Here is a 20,824-nt window from a genome sequence, read left to right as displayed (position 1 = left end):
GTATCTCCAAAACCGTTATTTTTCAGGAAATTAAAAAAACGCCGTACCTTATCTGCAGTGCACAGGGTTTAGTCCGCGTTGCAGTGGATTGTCTTGTGCTAAATTCCTGTCCTCAGACGAGCACCAGAACTAGCGGGGGGTCAAGATTTTTTTTCTTTGAGCCCAGTGTTTTGAAGACATTTACCTCAGAAGACGTGTTGATTCGTTGCGACTCTTCTTGAGGAGAAATATGCCGTGAAGCTCTCCCGCGGAGTGAGGAAGAGGTGGACAGTTGAAGTGTCCAATGGAGTTATGAGATTTGCGCTCAAGCTATTTTCAAGACTTTAGATTGGTTAATAACTTGTAAAAATAACAGACCCACGTGGGGACTGACCAATAGCATCGATATGTGAAAAAATATGAAATTGACCAAATTTGGACACACGAGGTTTCCGCCCGACAGCGACGATATACTTTTCTATATGTTTTACAAAACTTTTGTTGGACGTGTTTCGCGAGTGCTCCAACCCTGCGTGTCGTCCATGTTATTTGTTTCTGGCGCGATGCACGACTCGTGAGTCACCTGCGAGTGACGTACTTCTGTTTGGGAGGAGTATAGCGCTGACGTATGTGGCTTGAACAACCACATTCATTTACACCTGTCCAGTTTCATCTGAAACACGTCCCAGACCACCTCCTGAAGTGGTTTGTACCATCGGATTTATATCCGTCTCGAAAACGTTTCGGAGGGCATTTAGACCTGGTCTTTTTACCATCGGATAGCTATCTGATCACAGAAAACGCATGAAGTGACCAGGTGTAAAAAGGCCCTTAACTGATGTCATGCTCTGTACTCAGAGTTCTATAAGCTAGCGATAGATACTGTGACTTTATGCTGCCGATGTTTTTAGCACACGGTGAGGAAACATCAATCTGCTAGAAGGACATTGAAAGGAATCTGTATTATCTGTTGCCTGCTACATAAGAGTGAACCTAAAGAGGCTAAAATTTAGAACATTACAAAGAGCTTTAAAGGAATCGTTCATTAAACGTTGTCCTTTACGAAGAGAAGCTTGTGTAAGATCAGAGCTCGTCCTGGAGAGCCACAGTGAGTGAGTCTTAGAGCCTTTAAGTGAAATATTCAACATGTTTAATAACAAACAGGAAGGAAAACCTCCTGAATCACCACCAGCTTAAGATGATTAAAATAGTGAAGATTTTGGGACGTGAACTCGTCACGAATCAATAAAGAAAAACCTTTTTTTAATGAGCAGAAGTAAAACAGTGTGTTTGTTTCTCATTTATTAATCACTGTAAATTATTTTGGCTGTAAGATCGTTGCCTAATAACGTTGTGACAGACTGAAGAACAGACGATTTAAATTAACACACACTCGGCTAACGCGACGTAACCTCCAGTTTATTTTGTTTACTTAATTACGTTTTGTTTCACTTCGCGATAAACAAGAGAGTCAGAAAGAGAGAGAGAGAGAGAGATAAATGTGTCATGTATATGAACTGGTACAGCGTGGAGTGAGTTTGATTGGCATGTGAGCTCATCACCAGGCTTTCTCTTAACCCACTGAGGCGAGGATGACGTCGACGACGTTCTCGTCCGAGCTTCGTACCGTCACCTGCATGGTGACTCCGTCGGCGAGGGCGAGACGCGCGCGCACCAACACGTCGTAGCCGCCCCGGAACACACCTGCACAGACACACACACACTGATTAGTCTTTAGCGTTAGATTTGGATGCTCTGGATTAAAGCGGAGACGTGATTTAAATCATACCTGCGAGGAAGAGCACGTGAGAGTTCTTGTTTTCGGGCACTTTGTCTGAACGTTCGCACGGCTGCATGCCCAGGAAGCTGATGATGTTGTTGACGGCTTCTGTGGAATCACGTACGAAATAGAGTCTCAGTGGTGTTTGGTTTTCTATGAACCTTGTTAGTGATATAATATGAGGAGATTCGCTAGATGTTACCGATTATAATAAATAAAGCTAATCTAGAGAACATGCTAGACCAACACCAGCTATGGTGATGGAGATGGTTGCTATGGTTACAGTGTGGACGCCAAGAGATTGTTAGTGGTCTGTTATGAGCTGATCGGATTATAATAATAAATCTGATCTAGAGAGTATAAGAGTTAATCGTTAGGACAAACGTATTGCTATGGTTACAGCATTCATATAGTATCAGAGGGGGGGAAAAAGGCCACGTGTGAAAGCAGGGGATGGATTTTGTGTGGAAGCCACGTCACTGAGCCATTAACGTGACCCACGTCCACGAGGTTTTACCTTCCAGAGTCCTGACTGAAGCCAAAGCAAACGTCTCCTCCTTCTCAAAGTCAGCTCCGACTTCCTCCCACGCAGCACCGAAATTCGGCTTCAGGACTTTCTGGATGTGGTCGGCTACGGTCACCTCGAGATCCTCTAACTAACAGCATGAGACGGAGAGAGTCGGGAATCTCAAAGGATCACGGACGTTAAATAAAGCGTAAAGCGTTTCACACGACTGTGGAACTTACCACATATTCGTCATCGTAACCGTCGTCATCAGGCTCGCCGGTGTTTGGATCGCAGTCACGCACCAGATATTTCAGTGTACAGCTGAACGTGCAGGACACTGAGGAACACAACACACACTGTATTTCATCACAGGAACCATAGAAAGCTTGACAGAAGTCACCAAACAGAAACTGTCGTGAAGTAAACAGCTGGATCGTGACACGGGAGTGACTGTAAGGTCACCTGCTGTAGGGTCGTCGTCTGGCAGGCGGACGAGTGTGTAGCAGGAACCAGGCTGGTTGTAATGCAGGCTGGCAGCCGGGATGTGTTGCACCACTTCGTAAGCTTCGGATGGCTCCATCTGCACCATGACGCGCTGCAGGAGCTGATCGTTCAGTGTGTTGGTGCAATCAAACTGGAACACCATGTGACCGGCGAACGTGTGCTTGATGCAGCGAACCACGTACTCGGTCTCAGCCTCCGTCAGCTGCACCGGCTCTGATGACTTGAACAGTGGACCAAGGCCCTGGAACTCGGGTATGGACGAGAGTTGCTCTGAGAGAGAGAGAGACACACAGAGAGAGACAGAGAGAGAGACACGGAGAGAGAGAGAGACACAGAGAGAGAGAGAGGGAGAGAGAGGTTGATACAAGGGAACAGCAGATTAAACATCCATGTGATCAGATTTTCATTCCCAAACGGACCCCAATTTTATATATATATATTTAATTGATTCCTGCTGAAAGGACCTAAAGGAAAACACCCCCAGCCTTTAACCCTCTCCTGCTCAGAGATGTAAATAAGTTAAACGTGTCACTGGATAAAGACATCTGTTCAGTGCCACAAATGTAAATGATTTAAACTACACGTGTCATTTTGTATTGATTTACTTGTTTAACAGCTTAGTTCACAGACACGAGGCTCGAGCACTCACTTTTATTTTGACATTGTGTATTAATGCACATAACGTCCTTGTGCTTTTCAGCTGTGAATAAAGACGTGACCGAGGTTAGCTAACGTATTAACGATCACGTGTCTGATTACCTTGGTAAATGTCCTGACGTGAAGGTGCCAGTTTTTCAGGAGCTTTACTCGTAGCCACTGGTGCGATTTCTGACAAAGGATTAAAAAGAATTGTAATTGTAAACACATGTAGCAGATACCCAGCGTAAGGAGACCGAAGAACGGAGGAACAGAAGCTCACCCGTCTTCTGCTCTGTGATCGGTGCTGTCGCCAGAGGAACCGTCTTTATGTCGAACGGCTTCTCTGAAGGCTCCAGCGTGTACTGATGGAGCGACTTCTCCAGGCCAGGAACGGACACAGACAAACCTGAGCGCAAACACCAACCTTATTATTATAACGTTGTAAATAAAAACCTGTCATTTACATTCATGCCTATATATAGAGAAGCCTGTGGTTCGGATGAAACGTCTCGAGTCGTACCGTTAAAGATGTAAGCGGCGTTTAGAGCCTTCTGTTTCTGCTGCAGGACATTCATGTAGAATGTGGCTCTGTCCCTCACTTCATCATCACTGTCCATCATGCACCTACACACACACGTAACACAAACTCAGTTACTGCACACACACACACCGCCACTATAAGTACTGTTAATTATAGACATACAGTATATGCATTAAAAAGATTAACTGAAAATGTACTAATTGAGGTGTGTAAATTATCCTTATGCACTGTACCTCTGCATCAGGACCAGCACGCTGGGCAGCAGGTCATCATTCTGTGCTCCAAACTTAGCCAGAGCGCTCACAGCAGCTTTACAGCAGGAAAGAGAAAACCTTATTATAAAGAACTGATTTAAGAAGAAGAGAAAGAGAGAGACAAACAGAAAGAGAGAGGGACAAACAGAGAAAGAGAGAGGGACAAACAGAGAGCGAGACAGAGAGAGAGAGAGAGAAAGAGAGCAAGTGAGAGAAAGAGCGAGAGAAAGAGAGCGAGAGCAAGTGAGAGAGAGAGAAAGAGAGCAAGTGAGAGCAAGAGAGAAAGAGAGCAAGTGAGAGAAAGAGAGCAAGTGAGAGAAAGAGCGAGAGCAAGAGAGAAAGAGAGCGAGAGCAAGTGAGAGAAAGAGAGCGAGAGAGAGAGAAAGAGAGCAAGTGAGAAAGAGAGCAAGTGAGAGCAAGAGAGCAAGTGAGAGCAAGAGAGAAAGAGAGCAAGTGAGAAAAAGAGCGAGAGCAAGTGAGAGAGAGCGAGCAAGTGAGAGAAAGAGAGCGAGAGAGAAAGAGCAACTGAGAGAAAGAGAGCAAGTGAGAGAGAGAGAAAGAGAGAGAAAGAGAGCAAGTGAGAGAAAGAGAGCAAGAGAGAGAGAGAGAGAGCGAGCAAGTGAGAGAGAAAGAGAGAGAGAGTGTCTCCAGTGTTAATGCTTTGTAACAGTCAGGGGTAAAATCTGGAACTTTCTATTTTGCATCAGAACAGGAACTAACTGGTTCTGGACGTTCCACAGCATTAAATAGAACTTTGTTGTCATGTTATGTTACACATCGCAGTATCAGTAACTTCACATAGTGGGTTGATTTATTTCCTATAAAAGCACCACCCTGTCTTCTCTCCTACTGAAGTAGTTTTCTTTCTCTCTTTTCTTTTTAACACTTTGTTGCTCAGTTTTCTTGAATTTCATCCCCAAAAAAAGCAGAAAATCTTAACCCAGAGTCTCTCAGCCTTGTAGTCGGTCCATGAGCTTATATTGTTGTGGAACACACCGAGTTATTTATTTTACCCCGTCGTACCTTGTTTACTCTGTTAAGGTTGCCGTGACGCTATTATCAATGACGCCGATGTTCGTTTTTGGAAGCCTCACCTGCACGGACCGCCTCGCTCTCCAACACCACGCGGTTAAATATGAAGCGGATGTATTTGGAAGGCGAAGGGGTGCGAGGGCCTTCTTTCCCCAGCAGGTGCAGGATCTTGGTGGCCAGAACCGTGTGCTCGCAGTCCTCGATAAACTCGCACAGGTGAGCCAGTCCCGTCTCCTTACTCTCGGGATTCTCCTCGATGATGCTGATGATGCAGTCCACGATAGCGCGTTTGTACTCGAAGCCGCCCTGCAAGAAACAGACGCGTGAACACGTAACGTCAAAGAGAGCTCAGTACAGAACAAACACCTCCTTCAGCAGATCTTCAGAGAAGATTTACCGACTTCTCAAAGATACACCGATAAATACAGGTAACTCAACTGCTTTGAGGGCAATAAGATGGTCATAATCCTCTGTGTAACTTACATCATCTCTGAGCATGTTAGACAGGAAGTTCATCATCACACTGTGTTTTCTAGGGTACTTCTGACACAGGGCACTGATAGCTTGAACCACCACCACCTGTAAAACCAACCAAACACACACACACACACACGCACGTATGTATTAAACACCACATTAAGACGACACACACTGATGTACGTGTACGATTCCACAAGTTCTGGACCTTAAATTCGTCAGAGATCTCCGAGACAAAGGAGGAGATCTGTTTCATGAGCCGGTCCACGCTGCTCTCGCTGCCCGTCTTCAGCAGCGTGGTGATGGCCAGTGTAGCGATGCTGCGGTTCGAGTCAGTGATCAGGTTCTCCAGGTCCAGGTTACAAGCGGTCACCGCAGACGGGTGCTTCATCGCCACCTGGTGGACATGGAGAGAGTGACAGTGAGCATAAAAACAGGACAGGGTGCTCTGTGTGTGTGTGTGTGTCTTAGATGATTTACACAGCCATGTTTAATTAATGCTATGGCAACGCTGGGTGCAGCCAAAATAAACCAGTCACGTCGTATTCAAATGAATACCTGTTACTCGTTCAGCGTTTTTTAACATGAAATCGTGCAGGAAAATAAAGCTCTTGTATCTTATTTATAAAAATCAGCTATCGACCAATCAGATACTCTGTCTCGGGTGATACATTAGCTCACTAAGGAGTGAAGCTTCTCAGACAGTTTATAAGAAGCGAACACGAGCTCTGATACCGACATGTACTGGACGATAAAACGTCTTACATGCTGAGTGTAAAGGCATTAAAGGTGAGGTGCATGATGTTTAAAAGCCAATGTTAACATTTGAAATCACCAAAACAAACACACCCCTAACCCAAATGGGTGTCACCCCTGTTTTATAGCTCCGCCCCACACATACATACGTAACCCAGGCAACTATTATGGCTGAACCTGTTGGGGCAGCTGACCGAGGGGATATTTTTATCAGTAAATGAACACAATGAGTAATACTGTGGTAATACAAATGTGTTTTTGTAGTACTGTGTGTTGTACCGTGAAAGGTTTAGCTCCGTTTCACGCAGAAGACGACGTTCAACACCTAGAACCTGAGGCAGAGGTAACGGCAGTGGCTAATGTCAGACATGCGCACTGAACACTCCCTCCACCGCATATTGACAAGACACGCCCCTTTATGCTAATGTCAGACGTGCACTGAACACTCTCTCCACCGCATATTGACAAGACACGCCCCTTTATCCTAATGTCAGACGTGCACTGAACACTCTCTCCACCGCATATTGACAAGACACGCCCCTTTATCCTAATGTCAGACATGCGCACTGAACACACCCTCCGCCACATATTGACAAGACACGCCCCTTTATGCTAATGTCAGACATGCGCACTGAACACTCTCCGCCGCATATTAACAAGACACACCCCTTTATGCTCATTGGCTACACGTTTGTTTTGTTTGTAGACTTCAAAACATTGTGCACCCCACCTTTAAAGTCTATTAGCTTTATAACGTTTGCTTTTCTGTAGACCAACTTCTACAGTATAGAACCTGAAGGACTGTTCGGTCAGAGGGGAAAAAGTTTGCTTTGATGTGTGAAAGGTGATACAACACTGAAGTGAACTGTAGGGCAAAAAAAACAAACATATAAAAACCTAAAGCCTCCATTGTGTTAAACAATAAAATATAATTCAACCAATAAGCTTAAAAACAGTATATTATTAGAAATAAAATTCGGCCTCATAATTAACATTTACAATGTTATAGTAAAGTTATACTTATGTTGTCCACTAGAGGTCATTAAAAATTCCCATCAGAAAAAGTAAAAATCTAAATAAATAATGAATTTGTGCAAATAGTTCAGTTGTCTCACCTTCACTCACCTTTTTATACTAAATATTATTTCAGCTGTTTAATCTCATGAATAATTTGTATAGCAGGAAAAGTTCTGGGTGTTTTGCCATTTGTGGGTTTAACACTATTAAAAATAATTAAATAAAAAAGTAAGTGCCGTGAAACGAAGGTTGTTCTATATTAATAATGGAATATAATATGAGCTGAAATCATGATGTCATGAGAACGGATGATCATCATCATCATCATCATCATCACACAAAAGGTGAGTAACACTCACTTTATTGAGGGTCCTCACGGCTGCGTAACGTAGTGCTGCTTTTGGTGAACTGCAGAAGAGCTGGAGCACTAAGAAGGAAAAGCCACCCACATGTACATCAGTAAATCTCTCACTCACACGCTCTCACACGCTCTCACACGCTCTCACACGCTCTCACACGCTCTCACACGCTCTCACACGCTCTCACACGCTCTCACACGCTCTCACACACACGCAGAGATGCACAAAAAGATACAGAAGACAATAAAATCAGACACTGACCAGACACAGCAGGGGCGAGCTCTCTGGCGGTGCAGTTGGGCATGTGTACGATGGCCGAAGCCGCTTCATACACCACCATCTCGTGCTTATTCCTCAAACAGCTCTCGATGAAGTCAAACAGCGGGCTGTCGTGTCTGTGTGAGAACACAGAGGTGTGAAGAAGCTCAAATAGTGACAGAAATACATCCTCTGTCTCCCCAGCTACGTAAAAAAGTTTTTTAAAACGCAGACCCAGGGTGCACAAACTTCTGCACTGAACCGTATGCAAGCTTGACCACGGTGAAGCTTAACATTCAGAGTGAAAACATCACCTACCCTCCGTCAGTCTCCTCCAGCAGCTTGCTGGCGATGCGGATCAGCATGCAGTAGGCAAAGGGAGACTTCAGGCCCGACTTGGTGAACTTATTGAGCATCTTGGTGACAGCGAGACGGTCGTTCTTCCTCAGGTGATAAAGCAAACCCAGGGCGTGGTACTGAAAATAAAACAGGAACATCATGATACACACACACACAGACACACTCACTCACAGACACAGACACACTCACTCACAGACACACTCGCTCACAGACACACTCGCTCACAGACACACTCGCTCACAGACACACTCGCTCACAGACACACTCGCTCACAGACACACTCCCGCCCACACACTCCCGCCCACACACTCCCGCCCACACACTCCCGCCCACACACTCCCGCCCACACACTCCCGCCCACACACTCCCGCCCACACACTCCCGCCCACACACTCCCGCCCACACACTCACACACTCACACACTCACACACACAGCGAGGGTAGAAGAAGTATTATACAGTGTTACACAAACCTGCACCATGATGTTATCACTGGACGCTGCTTCCTGAGCCTCATTAACCCAACGCTTTACTACGTCATAGCTCATCTTCACCATGTGCTGAAAGTAAACACACGACTGCAGTGAACACAGAGTAACTCACAGGAAAGCTACTAGAGTCCACCATAATCAGGAGCTCTTACCAGAGAGGAGACGAGAGCGGAGCTGGACACACTGGGCACTTTGTCCACGATGGCCTGCTTCATGTATCGCTCGATGGCCTGCAGCATGGTGGTCTACAGGACAGAGCAAGTACAGAGAGTCAGGACGACAGCAGCGGACCATCAAAACCTGCTTTATTCCTCATGTAGAAAACTCGCTTTGGTTTGTTTCAGCATCAAGATGCTGCCATCAAGATGCTGCCATCAAGATGCTGCCACTTCACAATTCACCTCATTAAAAGATTCATTTATCATTTCAACATGATTCGTTGAAAAAAAGCAGAAATAAAATGTAGATTAAAAAGTAGAAATAAAAAAGCAGAATATAAACATTTAAATAAACATGAATAAGTTACTTTTACTAATAACTACTAATAACTAGTACTAATTACTAATAACACATAAGCAGATAAACTAATGAATATTATGAATATTATATATATATATATAAAGACTAGAGTGAATGGTGTGTGAGACGTTAAGGTCATTGCACTCACGTCAGTGATCCTGCAGAGGGCTCTGATGGCAGGACCCCGGTACACGTCCTCTTTACCAGTCATGTCTTTGGTCAGACTGAAACACACACACACACACACACACACACACACACACACACAGACACAGACACACACAGACACACACACACACAGAGACAGATGAGCATAAAGCCCTCAGTATTGAATACACATGGTGTGAGCGAGTGATAAACCATCTTACCTGCTGGTAACAATGATGACGTCTTCCGAGATGTTTGCCATCTCCTTGATGGTTAAGTAGCACATCCTTCGCAGTGTTTGCTACAATGACAAAAGAAAAAAACGTATTGATTATTATTATAAATTATTATAAAGCATGAGTGAAAAATTAATGGCGTGTTTAAAATGCGGAGATGTTTACATCATTCGACTGGAAGAGCCTGGTCATGGCAAAGAAGGCCTCAGTAGCCTCTGTGGTTCCAAAGTGTTCACCCTAGAGAGAGAAAGAGAGAGGGGGAGGGAGGGAGGGAGGGAGAGAGAGAGGGAGAGAGGGTGAGGGAGGGAGAGAGGGTGAGGGGGGGGGAGAGGGTGAGAGGGAGGGAGAGAGGGAGGGAGAGGGAGTGAGGGTGAGTGAGGGGTAGAGGGAGAGGGCGAGGGGGAGAGGGAGAAAGGGAGGGAGAAAGGGAGGGAGAGGGAGGGACGAAGGGAGAGGGGGAGAGAGAATCATGGCACATTAATCTCGAGGTAAGGAGAACAGAGAACAGAAGTGAAGAAGATTAATAATACAGCTGCCGGTGTGAGGAGTAAAGTAGTGACCTGGTTGAGCAGGTAGATGATTTTTGTCAGGATGTGGAGGCATCTCCGTGGGTTGATGGGCGTCTCATTGAAGATGCGAGCCTTCAAAGAAAAAAACTGATCAGACACCAATATCCGAGCCCTGAGTGACTCCATGCAGGCTTGTGTTGCTCAGTTTGATGGCTGTCAGGATGTGACTAGGATGTGTGTTAGGAAGTGTCAGTCAGAAGAACACTAACATTTACATCATCAAACTATATTATATATCATTATATATCAACGTGGACGTACGTCCAGTCCTACATTGTACCGATTAAGGCGGTACGAGAAGATCCAAAACACCTCAAACATCTAGACAGTAACTCTCAAACCTGGAGTCAACTCGCTGAAGTCAAACAGTCAAACAATACAACTTAAAGATCTGATCAAACTGATCAAAATCCCAAATCACAAACATTAAACTAACACCAAACGACTAATCCAACAATCCAAACACTGAACACTAAACCCAACAAGTCAAAAACTCAAACATAAAAAAAACTAAGTTCAACAAACCAAACTACAAATACTAAGTCAAAAAACAACTAAATCCAACAAGAGAAAATCCAACAAGTTAAACAACAAACACTAAAGGCAATAAAACTCAAAACTCTAAAGACTGACAGACACCAAACTAATCCAATGACTTAAAAACCTGAAGTCCACAACTCACATTGACAAGTCAACAAGTCCAAACACTGAAAAACACCAAACACTAACCAGTAGTTTAAAAAAAAAAAATCCTAAAAAAAAAAAAAAACACAACAAAACAGATTCAACACAAAAACCTGATCCAGCAACTCAAACTCAAGAGAGACTTCGAACAACAACCCAAACACCAAATCCAACAGCTTACAAACCCAAACTCAACTATTAAAAAAAGGCAATACAACTTAAAGCCTAAAGTCCAAACACTGGAAAGACACCAAACCAACACCTCAAATATCCACACCTCCGTCATATTAACCAAAATAATAAAACCCGTTAAAATGTCCGATCGCCCCGTCATACACTATCGTATCGGATTTCTGTGTTTTATATAAAATATTAAATCCGATGTGAAAGTGTTGGGTGTGACTTTAGAGATGGGATGGATCACCTCCTGAAGGACGGCGCTCTTCTCCAGATGCTGGAAAGGGTTGGAGCCGCTTCCTGTCGACAAACACGAGACACAAAAGGAGTTTTAGTATTTGAGTTTATTAAGTAGAGATTTTGTAGAGTCGGTTTATTTAAATGCAATGAACACAGAGTCACTGCATACATTACAGACAGGTTGGATCGTTAAATGCAATTACAAACACCCAAGGAGTCTAAATCAGGAAACACCCAGGATCTAGCACTAGACCTCGCTCTCTATTTTCACTGTTTTTATGCACACCTTTTTTGCACTGTCACTTTAACTCTGGAATTGCACAGCACAGTGCCACTTTATGCACTATTTACACACCATACTGCACCTGGACACTTTAAGGACAATCTTTAAAAACCATACACATTTATGTATATGTATATTTATGTATATACATTGTTGTTCCACATATATTTTCATATTTTATATAGTTTATACTTTTTTATTTATCTATCTCCTTTTGGTTTGTTTTTTTTATCCTAAATTGCAATCCTTTTTTTATGCTTATATACCAGACAGATGCAAAAAAGCATTTCACTGCATGTCTGTGACAAATAAGTATGTGCTCTGGGTGGAAAATATTATATATATATATATAAAATCCCTCTCCACTGCTTCTCTCTTTCTACCCATCCCGAGCCATCCAGAGATTGTACCAGTTCCAATAAGATTTTGGACCTCCGCTGAGATGAGGCTGACTCTGTGAGGATCCTGAGACATCTAGAGATCTACCAGCTCCAGTTAGACTCTGCTATACTAAAGCGGAGACACCAACTCCACGTGGTCTTTGAGGACAACAACATCCTCATCAATACAACATTTTTCAGACTGTATATTTATAATCACACCCTCCGGTGTCACCCAGATGAGGATGAGGTTCCCCTTTGTGTCTGGTTCCTCTCAAGGTTTCTTCCTTTACCAACTAAAGGAGTTTTCCCTCCCCACAGTCACCCGAGTCACCTCAGACTTGCTCATTGGGAATAAATACAAACACATTTAAATATATCTAATATTAATCTTGAATTTTGTATTCTATTAATCTTTATATTATTCTTTATAATAAAATTGTTCTGTTTATGTTCTGTAAAGCTGCTTTGAGACAATGTCAATTGTAAAAAGAGACAGAAAAAAACTTGCATTGAATTGCATATATATATATATATACATACTCTAAGACAGATTAAAGAAAATGAATTAATAAAATTAAGCAGTTGTATTTATGACAGCTACAGAAACACAAGATGAAGACTTACAAAACATTTTATTTCATCATTCCGTTATATTAAAAGCACAAAAAGGATTAATATATTTAATATTAACAACTTGAAGCAGGTGTTTTACAGTTAATAAACTTGTTAGCTAACAGCTAGCAGCTAAGCTAGCAATGCATTTCCAATGGAGAAGCTAAGCTAAGCTAAGCTATGCTAAGCTAATCTAAGATCTAGCACAGAAATTAACGTTTGTTTCGATCCACAGCACGAAATTAAGCGAATAAAACAAACGGAAAATGAATTCTTACCCGCCTCCTCGTCTTTCTTGTCAAATTTCTTTATCATTTTAAGGAATGTTGCGGATTATAAGCGTGAGGTCTGAGATACACATCCGAGTCTCAGCTCCACGTCAGCTGCTGATGTGATGGCACTCTGAGGTTCAAAATGGCGGCCTGCAGGGTCGACTTTCAAAATAAAAGTCCCGTTAGAATAAAAGTTTATTATTTTTCAATAATAAAGCAGAAAAAATCAGAAAAAAAAATACTCACCTAACACTAAACTGGATATTTTTTGCATTATAGTACAGCGTAGATTTCTTAGTTCTGACTGGAGAATTAGTTTTAATGATCACGTGTAAATATTAATGCGGTCGTTCTGAACTAATGCTATGGTTTCTATGATAAAAACGTTGACGCACATATATGGAATAAGCTAGGTGTTAATCTTGACTCTCAAAAGTACAGACATAAATAACACTATACTATACAAACTATACAAGACAATGCAGACGATGAGACACAATATAGACAGAACGAGTATTAAATATGAATATAGAATATGACTGATCAGTTATGTACATAAAGTGTAGGAGTGCGAATAACAATATTGTGCTGACGTGATGTGAGAGATGATGATGATGACTGACAGTCCTGATAATGCAGTACTTATGATAAGAAGCAGTGAATACAATTATGGTGAGTTGTTGATCAGGTTGATTGTCTGGGGAAAGAAACTGTTCCTGTGTCTGGCAGTTTTAGTAAGCAAAGTTCTGTAGCACCTGAGAGAAGGGAGGAGCTGAAAGAGGTTGTGTCCAGGGTGCGAAGGGTCAGTAGCGATTTTTCCTGCCCGGTTTCTGGTTCTTGTGTCATACAGTACAAGTCCTGGGGGGTGGGCAGGGGGGCACCAGTTATTATTTCCGCTGTTTTTACTGTGCATTGCAGTCTGTTCCTGTCCTGTTTTGTTGCTGCACCAAACTAGATGGTTATGGATGTGTGTGTACGGGACAGATTCAAGATTTATAAGTTTATTTACAGACACAGTAATTATACTAAACTAAACACCTCATCTCATCTTGCTCCTCTCTTCTCTTCTCTCCTCTCCTATTCTCTTCTCTTCTCTCCTCTTCCTTCCTCTTCTCTCCTCTTCTCTCATCTTCTCTCCTCTCCTCTTTAGTTCTCTCCTCTTCACTTCTCTTCTCTTCTATTTTCTTCACTTCTCTTCTCTCCTCTCATCTTCTCTCCTCTTTAGTTCTCTTCTCTTTTCCTCTTCTCTCCTCTTTTCTTCTCTTCTCTCTCTCTCTGTAGTATCTTACATTACATTCCTACATCCTACACTGCAGCTGAGCAGTTTTGTTCTCGAGACTCCGTCAATGACCAGTGACCAGTTGATTACTTTAACAAAATAGACTTAATTTAATAACTAGAATAGTTACACAGTACCGTATACACAGTTATAGAAGGGAAATGATTTGTTCACCCAGATGAGAGTGAAGTTCCCTTTGAGTCTCAGGGAGATTTTTCCTCACCATCATTGCCTTGCTTTATCTCGCCTCGCCTCACCTCTGACTTGGGACATTACACATTAAAAAAAAAAACTGTAAATAATTAAAAGAATGATTCATGTGTATATACAAGCCTTCCGACAGTTACGAGTTACTTTCTGAGTATGAAACTGATTAAATCTTGGACTGGAAATGAAGGATCTGGAGGTTTAACTTGATCATGACAACAAACGAGAGAAAATGATCACTTAAAAACTTTAAGCTTCAGCTTAGTAAAATCTTTATTGCCCAGACACAACAATATGGCATTTTATATCATCATCATCACCATCATCATCATCATCATCATCATCATCATCATCATCATATACAGTGAATATGATTATAGACGTGCCCTAGTATCAGATTTAAGGTGGATTCTAGGTTCTGCAGCGTAAAAACTCTCACACTAACAAGTTTGGAGTTTTTCATAAGAAAAATAAATAAATAAACGTTGCTTTCGTAAAGTCTCAACGTGAATAAAGTTTAAGGTTGATTAATATTTATATAGAAACAACATAAGGCTTCTTTTGACAGCATTATATATATAAAATATAATCCCAGTCATTTTTTTGTTGTTGTTATAATATATCAGATTAATAAGTCACCTTTAATATGCAACCTTATTTACATGAATACGTTAAATTAATTTATTCTGAGTCTTTAACCCTTTCACACATTGTGTTAAAAGTTATACCAGATAATGAGAAATCTCCAAATCTGTTGCTCTCATTATATCAGAATTTTATTGAATGCAGCGTTTTCACTCTCTCTCATAGACTCCAATAAAAATGCAGCTCTGTAGCTTCATAAAACAAGATTTCCAAAAAAAAAAAAAAAAAAAAAAATCAGCTTTTATTCTGCATCAATCTCGAGAGTCTTGTTTTATTTATAAATCTGATCTTCAAAACATCTTCAGTGTTTATTACTTATCCTTTTTGTCACTGATCTATACTTTACACCAATGTATTCAGGTACAGAGCAATGACTTTTTATTTTTCCCTTATGACTAACATATAAATCACATACACAAATCTGGACATGTTTTTAAAAAATAATTTATTCATGAAAGCCACGTTAAGCGTTTCAATAGGTCAGTAATTTTATATATACATATACACACATCTCTGTTCTGTCCGTTCTGTGCTTTATGTTATTGCTAATGCTTGAGGCAATCAAAGCATACTAATTAACACACACACGCACAAGTTAAAGAAAAGGAAAGAAAAGAAAGAGAACCCAGGAAGCGCGCAGGAAGTTCACCTCCTCTTGCCGATCTGCGCCATGAGACGCGCGTTGTGCGCAGCTTTGGCGCGCAGGTTCTTGGCTCTGGCGATGTCGAAGAGCGCGTTCATCAGGTTGGTGGGCACGTCCAGGGATAGAGTCACCCTGCTGCGCCGGTCACTCCTTGCTCCGTTACCGTACATCTTGCTCCTGAGCAAGGTGTGGCTCAGAAACTTGTAGCTGGAGCCGGGTAAAGTCCTCCGCAATCGCGACTCCTCGGACGACTCGTCGCCGTCGTACGGCGCCTCAACGACTCGTTCCGCGTCCGCGTCCGCGCTGGAAAGAAGCTCGCCGTCGCACAGGAAGCCCGAGTCGGTGTCGTACGCGCGCAAACACAGGCTGGAGACCGGAGTGCAGAGCACGGCTAGGACGAGGAGGAGAGTCCTCAGTAGCTGCATCTTCTACTCTCCTGTCGGGCGAAAAGACGCACGTTTAAGAAATACAGAACTGGGGATTTAGAGTAAAACTCGCTACGACCATGTAATTACATACAAATCCTAAAAACTACTGGATAGTTATCTTCACCTTATAGATGTATAATCATCAACACAGTGTTTTGTCTCGTACAAATAAGTGATCAGTTATTTGTCCTGAACTTAAACAGTGGCACGGCGTTTCAGTGCAAAAGTCACAATGTAGTTATCAAATGTACCTGATACGCTGGATTAGGACACTGCTCCAAAATCTGATTAGCTGAAGTAAAAATAAATAAACAAATAAATAAATTCCCCGATTAATCTAAGTAAGAGGTGCCAAGAACGTTCGCGAAGCCACTAACTCAGAGTTGCGTACAGCACAAAGTTGCATTGGCTAATGCGCACAGCGCGTTTCCTCAACTCCAACTAAAGCAGATGGCGCGTGGACGGAGAGTCCATGCGCCGGGTGTGTCATTTAGCACAGCCCAATTACACCAGCAGTAACGTCACAGGTCCCAAATTGGTGTAAATACTCAGCAAAGTGTTCAGGGGAGGTGCACGGCTCATAAACTTTCTCTCTTCGGTTTGGACTTCGGTTCGTTATTCACTACATCTAGCGCGTAACGCAGGTTAATGATGGCGCCACCGGAGCTGAGCAACTTCTCTCTTCTTTCTCATCTCAGACTGATCACTTGTTTATTCACATATTCGAGTCCACGCTGCAATGCGAACAAGAACTCTGACAGATTTAATGCTCCTATTTATCTACACTCTTAAAAATCAAGGTGCCATAGAAGAACATTTTTGTCTGAGTGCCATAAAGAACATTTCTATAGTCAAAAGAACCTTTTTTCCATCTGTCTATCTATCTATCTATCTATCTATCTATCTATCTATCTATCTATCTATCTATCTATCTATCCATCTGTCTATCTATCTATCTATCCATCCGACTGTCTATCTATCTATCTATCTATCTATCTATCTATCTATCTATCTATCTATCTATCTATCTATCTATCTATCCACCCGACTGTCTATCTATCTATCTATCTATCTATCTATCTATCTATCTATCTATCTATCTATCTATCTATCTATCTATCCACCCGACTGTCTATCTATCTATCTATCTATCTATCTATCTATCTATCTATCTATCTATCTATCTATCTATCTATCTATCTATACTCTATTCTGCTCTGCAGCTCTTGTGATTGTTACTTCATTTTGAGCGATATAGCTGACTTGACATCTGTACGGTCAAATATAGATATTTTACTCCATCATATGGTTTCCACATGGGTTATGTGAGTAATAGGTGAAGAAGAAGAAGAAGAAGAAGAAGAACAGCCACCCCCAACCCCCCATGTGAAATGCATTTCTACATACTGTACAATGGGCTGAAAGTGAACTTTAATAAACATGTCTGCAAACAAAACAAAATGTGCTACATGTTAAAAGAAATGAATCAAAGGGAAAAACATGACACAAGAATGAAACGTGAAAGATGTTTGAAGTGGCTAAGCTCAGTGAAGTCTGTTTTAAACCCACAGAAGAGAAAACAGTGAAAACATCCATCCAAACTTCTGTAGCACTTGATCATTCCTACACATGATCACTGAATCTATCAGAGGAGACTCAGTGCACAGGGCGGGGGACACCGTGAACCCGGTGCCGACTCATCAAAGGACACAAGCACACATTACGAACAATTTAGACATAATGACCAGCCTACAACACAAATCTTTGGACTGGAGGACAAAATTCAGTTACTTAATTGGTCTGGAGGACTTAATTCAATTTTATTTGTGTAGCACATTTAAGAATAGACATTGTCTCAAAGCGTCTTTACAGAACACGAAAGGTTTACGTACCTTTATTTGTATTTATCCCCAATAAATCAAGCCTGATGTGACTGAGGTGACTGTGGTGAGGAAAAACTCCCTTAGATGGAAGAGGAAGAAACCTTGAGAGGAACCAGATATCAAAAGTGAACCTCATCCTCATTTGGGTGACACTAGAGGGTGTGATTATAAACTGTTATAAACACCAGAGAGTGTTGTTATGAATAATGTCCTTTCTACAGTTAGATTCAGTCTGAGGATGTTGTCCTGAAAGACCACATGGGGTCGATATATTTTCAACAAATGTCTGAAATCTTCATCAAGTGGATTCCAACAGGAGCTGTACAATCTCTGCCTCGGGATGTGTAGAAAAAGTGAAGCAAGTGGAGAGGAATTAGCGTAGCTGCTGTTCATAATAATAACCAAGCACTAGATGATAATATGTGTTTGATCAGATCTACTGGAGAGCAGGATTATGGGATGTATTATGTGTATGCCTGGTTAAAGAGATATGTCTTCAATCTACATTTAAACCGGGAGAGTTTGTCTGAGCCATGAACACTGACAACCCAGAGGAAACTACACACACACACACACACACACACGGAAACTGAGCCCAGAGCCCTAGAGCACTAAAGCAAACGTGCTAACCAAGTGTGAATGACTGTAAATGTAATTAAATCAAAATAATAATCAATAACACTCTCTCTCACTAACTCACTCATTTTCTACCGCTTATCTGAACTACCTCGGGTCACGGGGAGCCTGTGCCTATCTCAGGCGTCATCGGGCATCAAGGCAGGATACACCCTGGACGGAGTGCCAACCCATCACAGGGCACACACACACACACACTCTCATTCACTCACGCAATCACACACTACGGACAATTTTCCAGAGATGCCAATCAACCTACCATGCATGTCTTTGGACCGGAGGAGGAAACCGGAGTACCCGGAGGAAACCCCCGAGGCACGGGGAGAACATGCAAACTCCACACACAAGGCGGAGGTGGGAATTGAACCCCCAACCCTGGAGGTGTGAGGCGAACGTGCTAATCACTAAGCCACCGTGCCCCCATAATCAATAACAATGAATATCTAACATTAATGATTTTCAAATGGAGCTAAAAACATCCATTCGGTTAAATATGTTACATACGTTTTAGCTATAAAGCATTCAAAATTTTAATTTAAGCTATATTTTACTATTAAATTTATTGTGGTAATGTTCACCATATTCACATATTTTTTGTGTTCTTATGGGCCACTAAGCGTGACAGTGAACATAGTGACATTTTAGTTCAGGGAACTAATTTAACACATCACTAACAACATCTAAAGTGACTTTATAACTTATTTCTTTCTTGATTAAAAGAAGAAGAAGAAAGTAAAAAGTAAACTAATTCGCAGACTATAACAGAATCCTGATTCATATTAAACACGCTTTTTTGGTGAAGTTTGTCAGAAAGGTGTTTGTTATATAAATAATGAATAGATTTTGATATTTAAAAAGGGCAAATCCACGACTTATAATTCCTGCTGTGTTGCCTTTTTTTTGTTCAAAGTCTTTGTGCGTTAAGAGCAGCTGTAAAATCGTGGCACAATCAGAAAAACACTCTGTGATCAAGTACATGCTTGCTGAGAGAAAACATGCAAATAATACTTAGGGTTAAGGTAAGTATTGGCTTTTTTAATTAAATTCATTCATTCATTCATTTTCTACCGCTTATCTGAACTACCTCGGGTCACAGGGAGCCTGTGCCTATCTCAGGCGTCATCGGGCATCAAGGCAGGATACACCCTGGACGGAGTGCCAACCCATCGCAGGGCACACACACACACTCTCATTCACTCACGCAATCACACACTACGGACAATTTTCCAGAGATGCCAATCAACCTACCATGCATGTCTTTGGACCGGGGGAGGAAACCGGAGTACCCGGAGGAAACCCCCGAGGCACGGGGAGAACATGCAAACTCCACACACACAAGGTGGAGGCGGGAATCGAACCCCCAACCCTGGAGGTGTGAGGCGAACGTGCTAACCACTAAGCCACTGTGCCCCCTAATTAAATTTAAAAAAGGGAAAATATAGCTATTATTAAAAACCAGCTCAACGTCAGTGTAAACAAGATTTAAAGAACATAAAACATCAATGAGACGTTTTCAAGTAATTTACTGTTCTTGCGGTTGATAAATTTAATCAAGATTTCCACTCATGCTCATTTTCACTGTCCTTTTATAGCACGTGCAGGAAAAATAAGTACAATCAAGCACTCAGAAAGCTTATTAATCAGCCTACAACATGCTGTGAGGAGAGCTTGTAGTAGGACACTAGTGTGTAAATCTGTGGGTTTTTGTTTTTGTTTTTTAAATTGTCAAGTCCAATAATGAGAACAACAATAATCCATAATCTTTGCCAAAACCAGGAAGTACAATGAAAGACCTTTGCTAACATTTTTACAAATTAACATATAGATGAACCAATCATGGGCTAACACAGACAAACAGGACAATACAAGGGGCAAGATATTTTCACCTAAGAGCCGGATGCCTCTGCCAGGAGGTTAAGACTGAGCTGTTGATGTCTATTTATTTTTATTTTGTCTTTTTATTTATTTATTTTTACTTTCACAGACCTGGTGTCTATTTCCTAGACACTGCTTCATCTTTACCATAA

General features: G+C 41.9%; 3 protein-coding genes across 4 annotated transcripts in view; 1 reads left to right on the top strand and 2 right to left on the bottom strand.

Moving 5' to 3' along the window:
• mest (mesoderm specific transcript) overlaps positions 1-1,261 on the top strand; it is a 12,749-nt gene extending 11,488 nt beyond the window's left edge. For both annotated transcript variants that reach the window (XM_060890116.1, XM_060890114.1), the window contains one exon: positions 1-1,261. This exon is cut by the window's left edge and continues 667 nt beyond it. The gene's annotated coding sequence lies outside the window, so the exon portion shown is untranslated.
• Positions 1,262-1,266: 5 nt separating this feature from the next.
• On the bottom strand, positions 1,267-13,215 carry copg2 (COPI coat complex subunit gamma 2). The gene is made up of 23 exons (XM_060890111.1): positions 13,083-13,215; positions 11,534-11,586; positions 10,417-10,497; positions 10,022-10,093; positions 9,842-9,921; positions 9,622-9,697; positions 9,107-9,199; positions 8,937-9,023; positions 8,423-8,580; positions 8,108-8,241; positions 7,847-7,914; positions 5,923-6,111; positions 5,721-5,816; positions 5,300-5,543; positions 4,185-4,260; positions 3,931-4,034; positions 3,691-3,816; positions 3,531-3,599; positions 2,730-3,041; positions 2,507-2,604; positions 2,277-2,415; positions 1,769-1,867; positions 1,267-1,683 (listed from the first exon to the last, which is right to left on the bottom strand). Exons 1-23 carry the CDS (start codon positions 13,117-13,119, stop codon positions 1,553-1,555), a joined length of 2,622 nt encoding a protein of 873 aa, XP_060746094.1. The 5' UTR covers positions 13,120-13,215; the 3' UTR covers positions 1,267-1,552.
• A 2,637-nt stretch (positions 13,216-15,852) lies between these two features.
• ucn3l (urocortin 3, like) lies at positions 15,853-16,665 on the bottom strand. Its single transcript, XM_060890025.1, has 2 exons — positions 16,530-16,665; positions 15,853-16,286 (listed from the first exon to the last, which is right to left on the bottom strand). Exon 2 carries the CDS (start codon positions 16,273-16,275, stop codon positions 15,853-15,855), a length of 423 nt encoding a protein of 140 aa, XP_060746008.1. The 5' UTR covers positions 16,276-16,286; positions 16,530-16,665.
• Positions 16,666-20,824: the final 4,159 nt, after the last annotated feature.

This window comes from Tachysurus vachellii, chromosome 16 (assembly GCF_030014155.1).
Source record: "Tachysurus vachellii isolate PV-2020 chromosome 16, HZAU_Pvac_v1, whole genome shotgun sequence".
In the NCBI taxonomy this organism is placed as follows: Eukaryota; Metazoa; Chordata; class Actinopteri; order Siluriformes; family Bagridae; genus Tachysurus; species Tachysurus vachellii.
This window is presented reverse-complemented; position numbering and strand designations above follow the sequence as displayed.

What these genes read in the sequence shown, in the direction of transcription:
- ucn3l (XM_060890025.1), bottom strand. Translation starts at nt 16,275, where the DNA reads ATGCAGCTACTGAGGACTCTCCTCCTCGTCCTAGCCGTGCTCTGCACT.
- copg2 (XM_060890111.1), bottom strand. Translation starts at nt 13,119, where the DNA reads ATGATAAAGAAATTTGACAAGAAAGACGAGGAGGCGG. An exon ending in AGAGCGCCGTCCTTCAGGAG is followed by an intron (nt 10,498 to 11,533) that starts GTGATCCATCCC and finishes TTTTCTTTGAAG; the next exon opens with GCTCGCATCTTCAATGAGAC. An exon ending in CTAACATGCTCAGAGATGAT is followed by an intron (nt 5,544 to 5,720) that starts GTAAGTTACACA and finishes TGTTTCTTGCAG; the next exon opens with GGCGGCTTCGAGTACAAACG.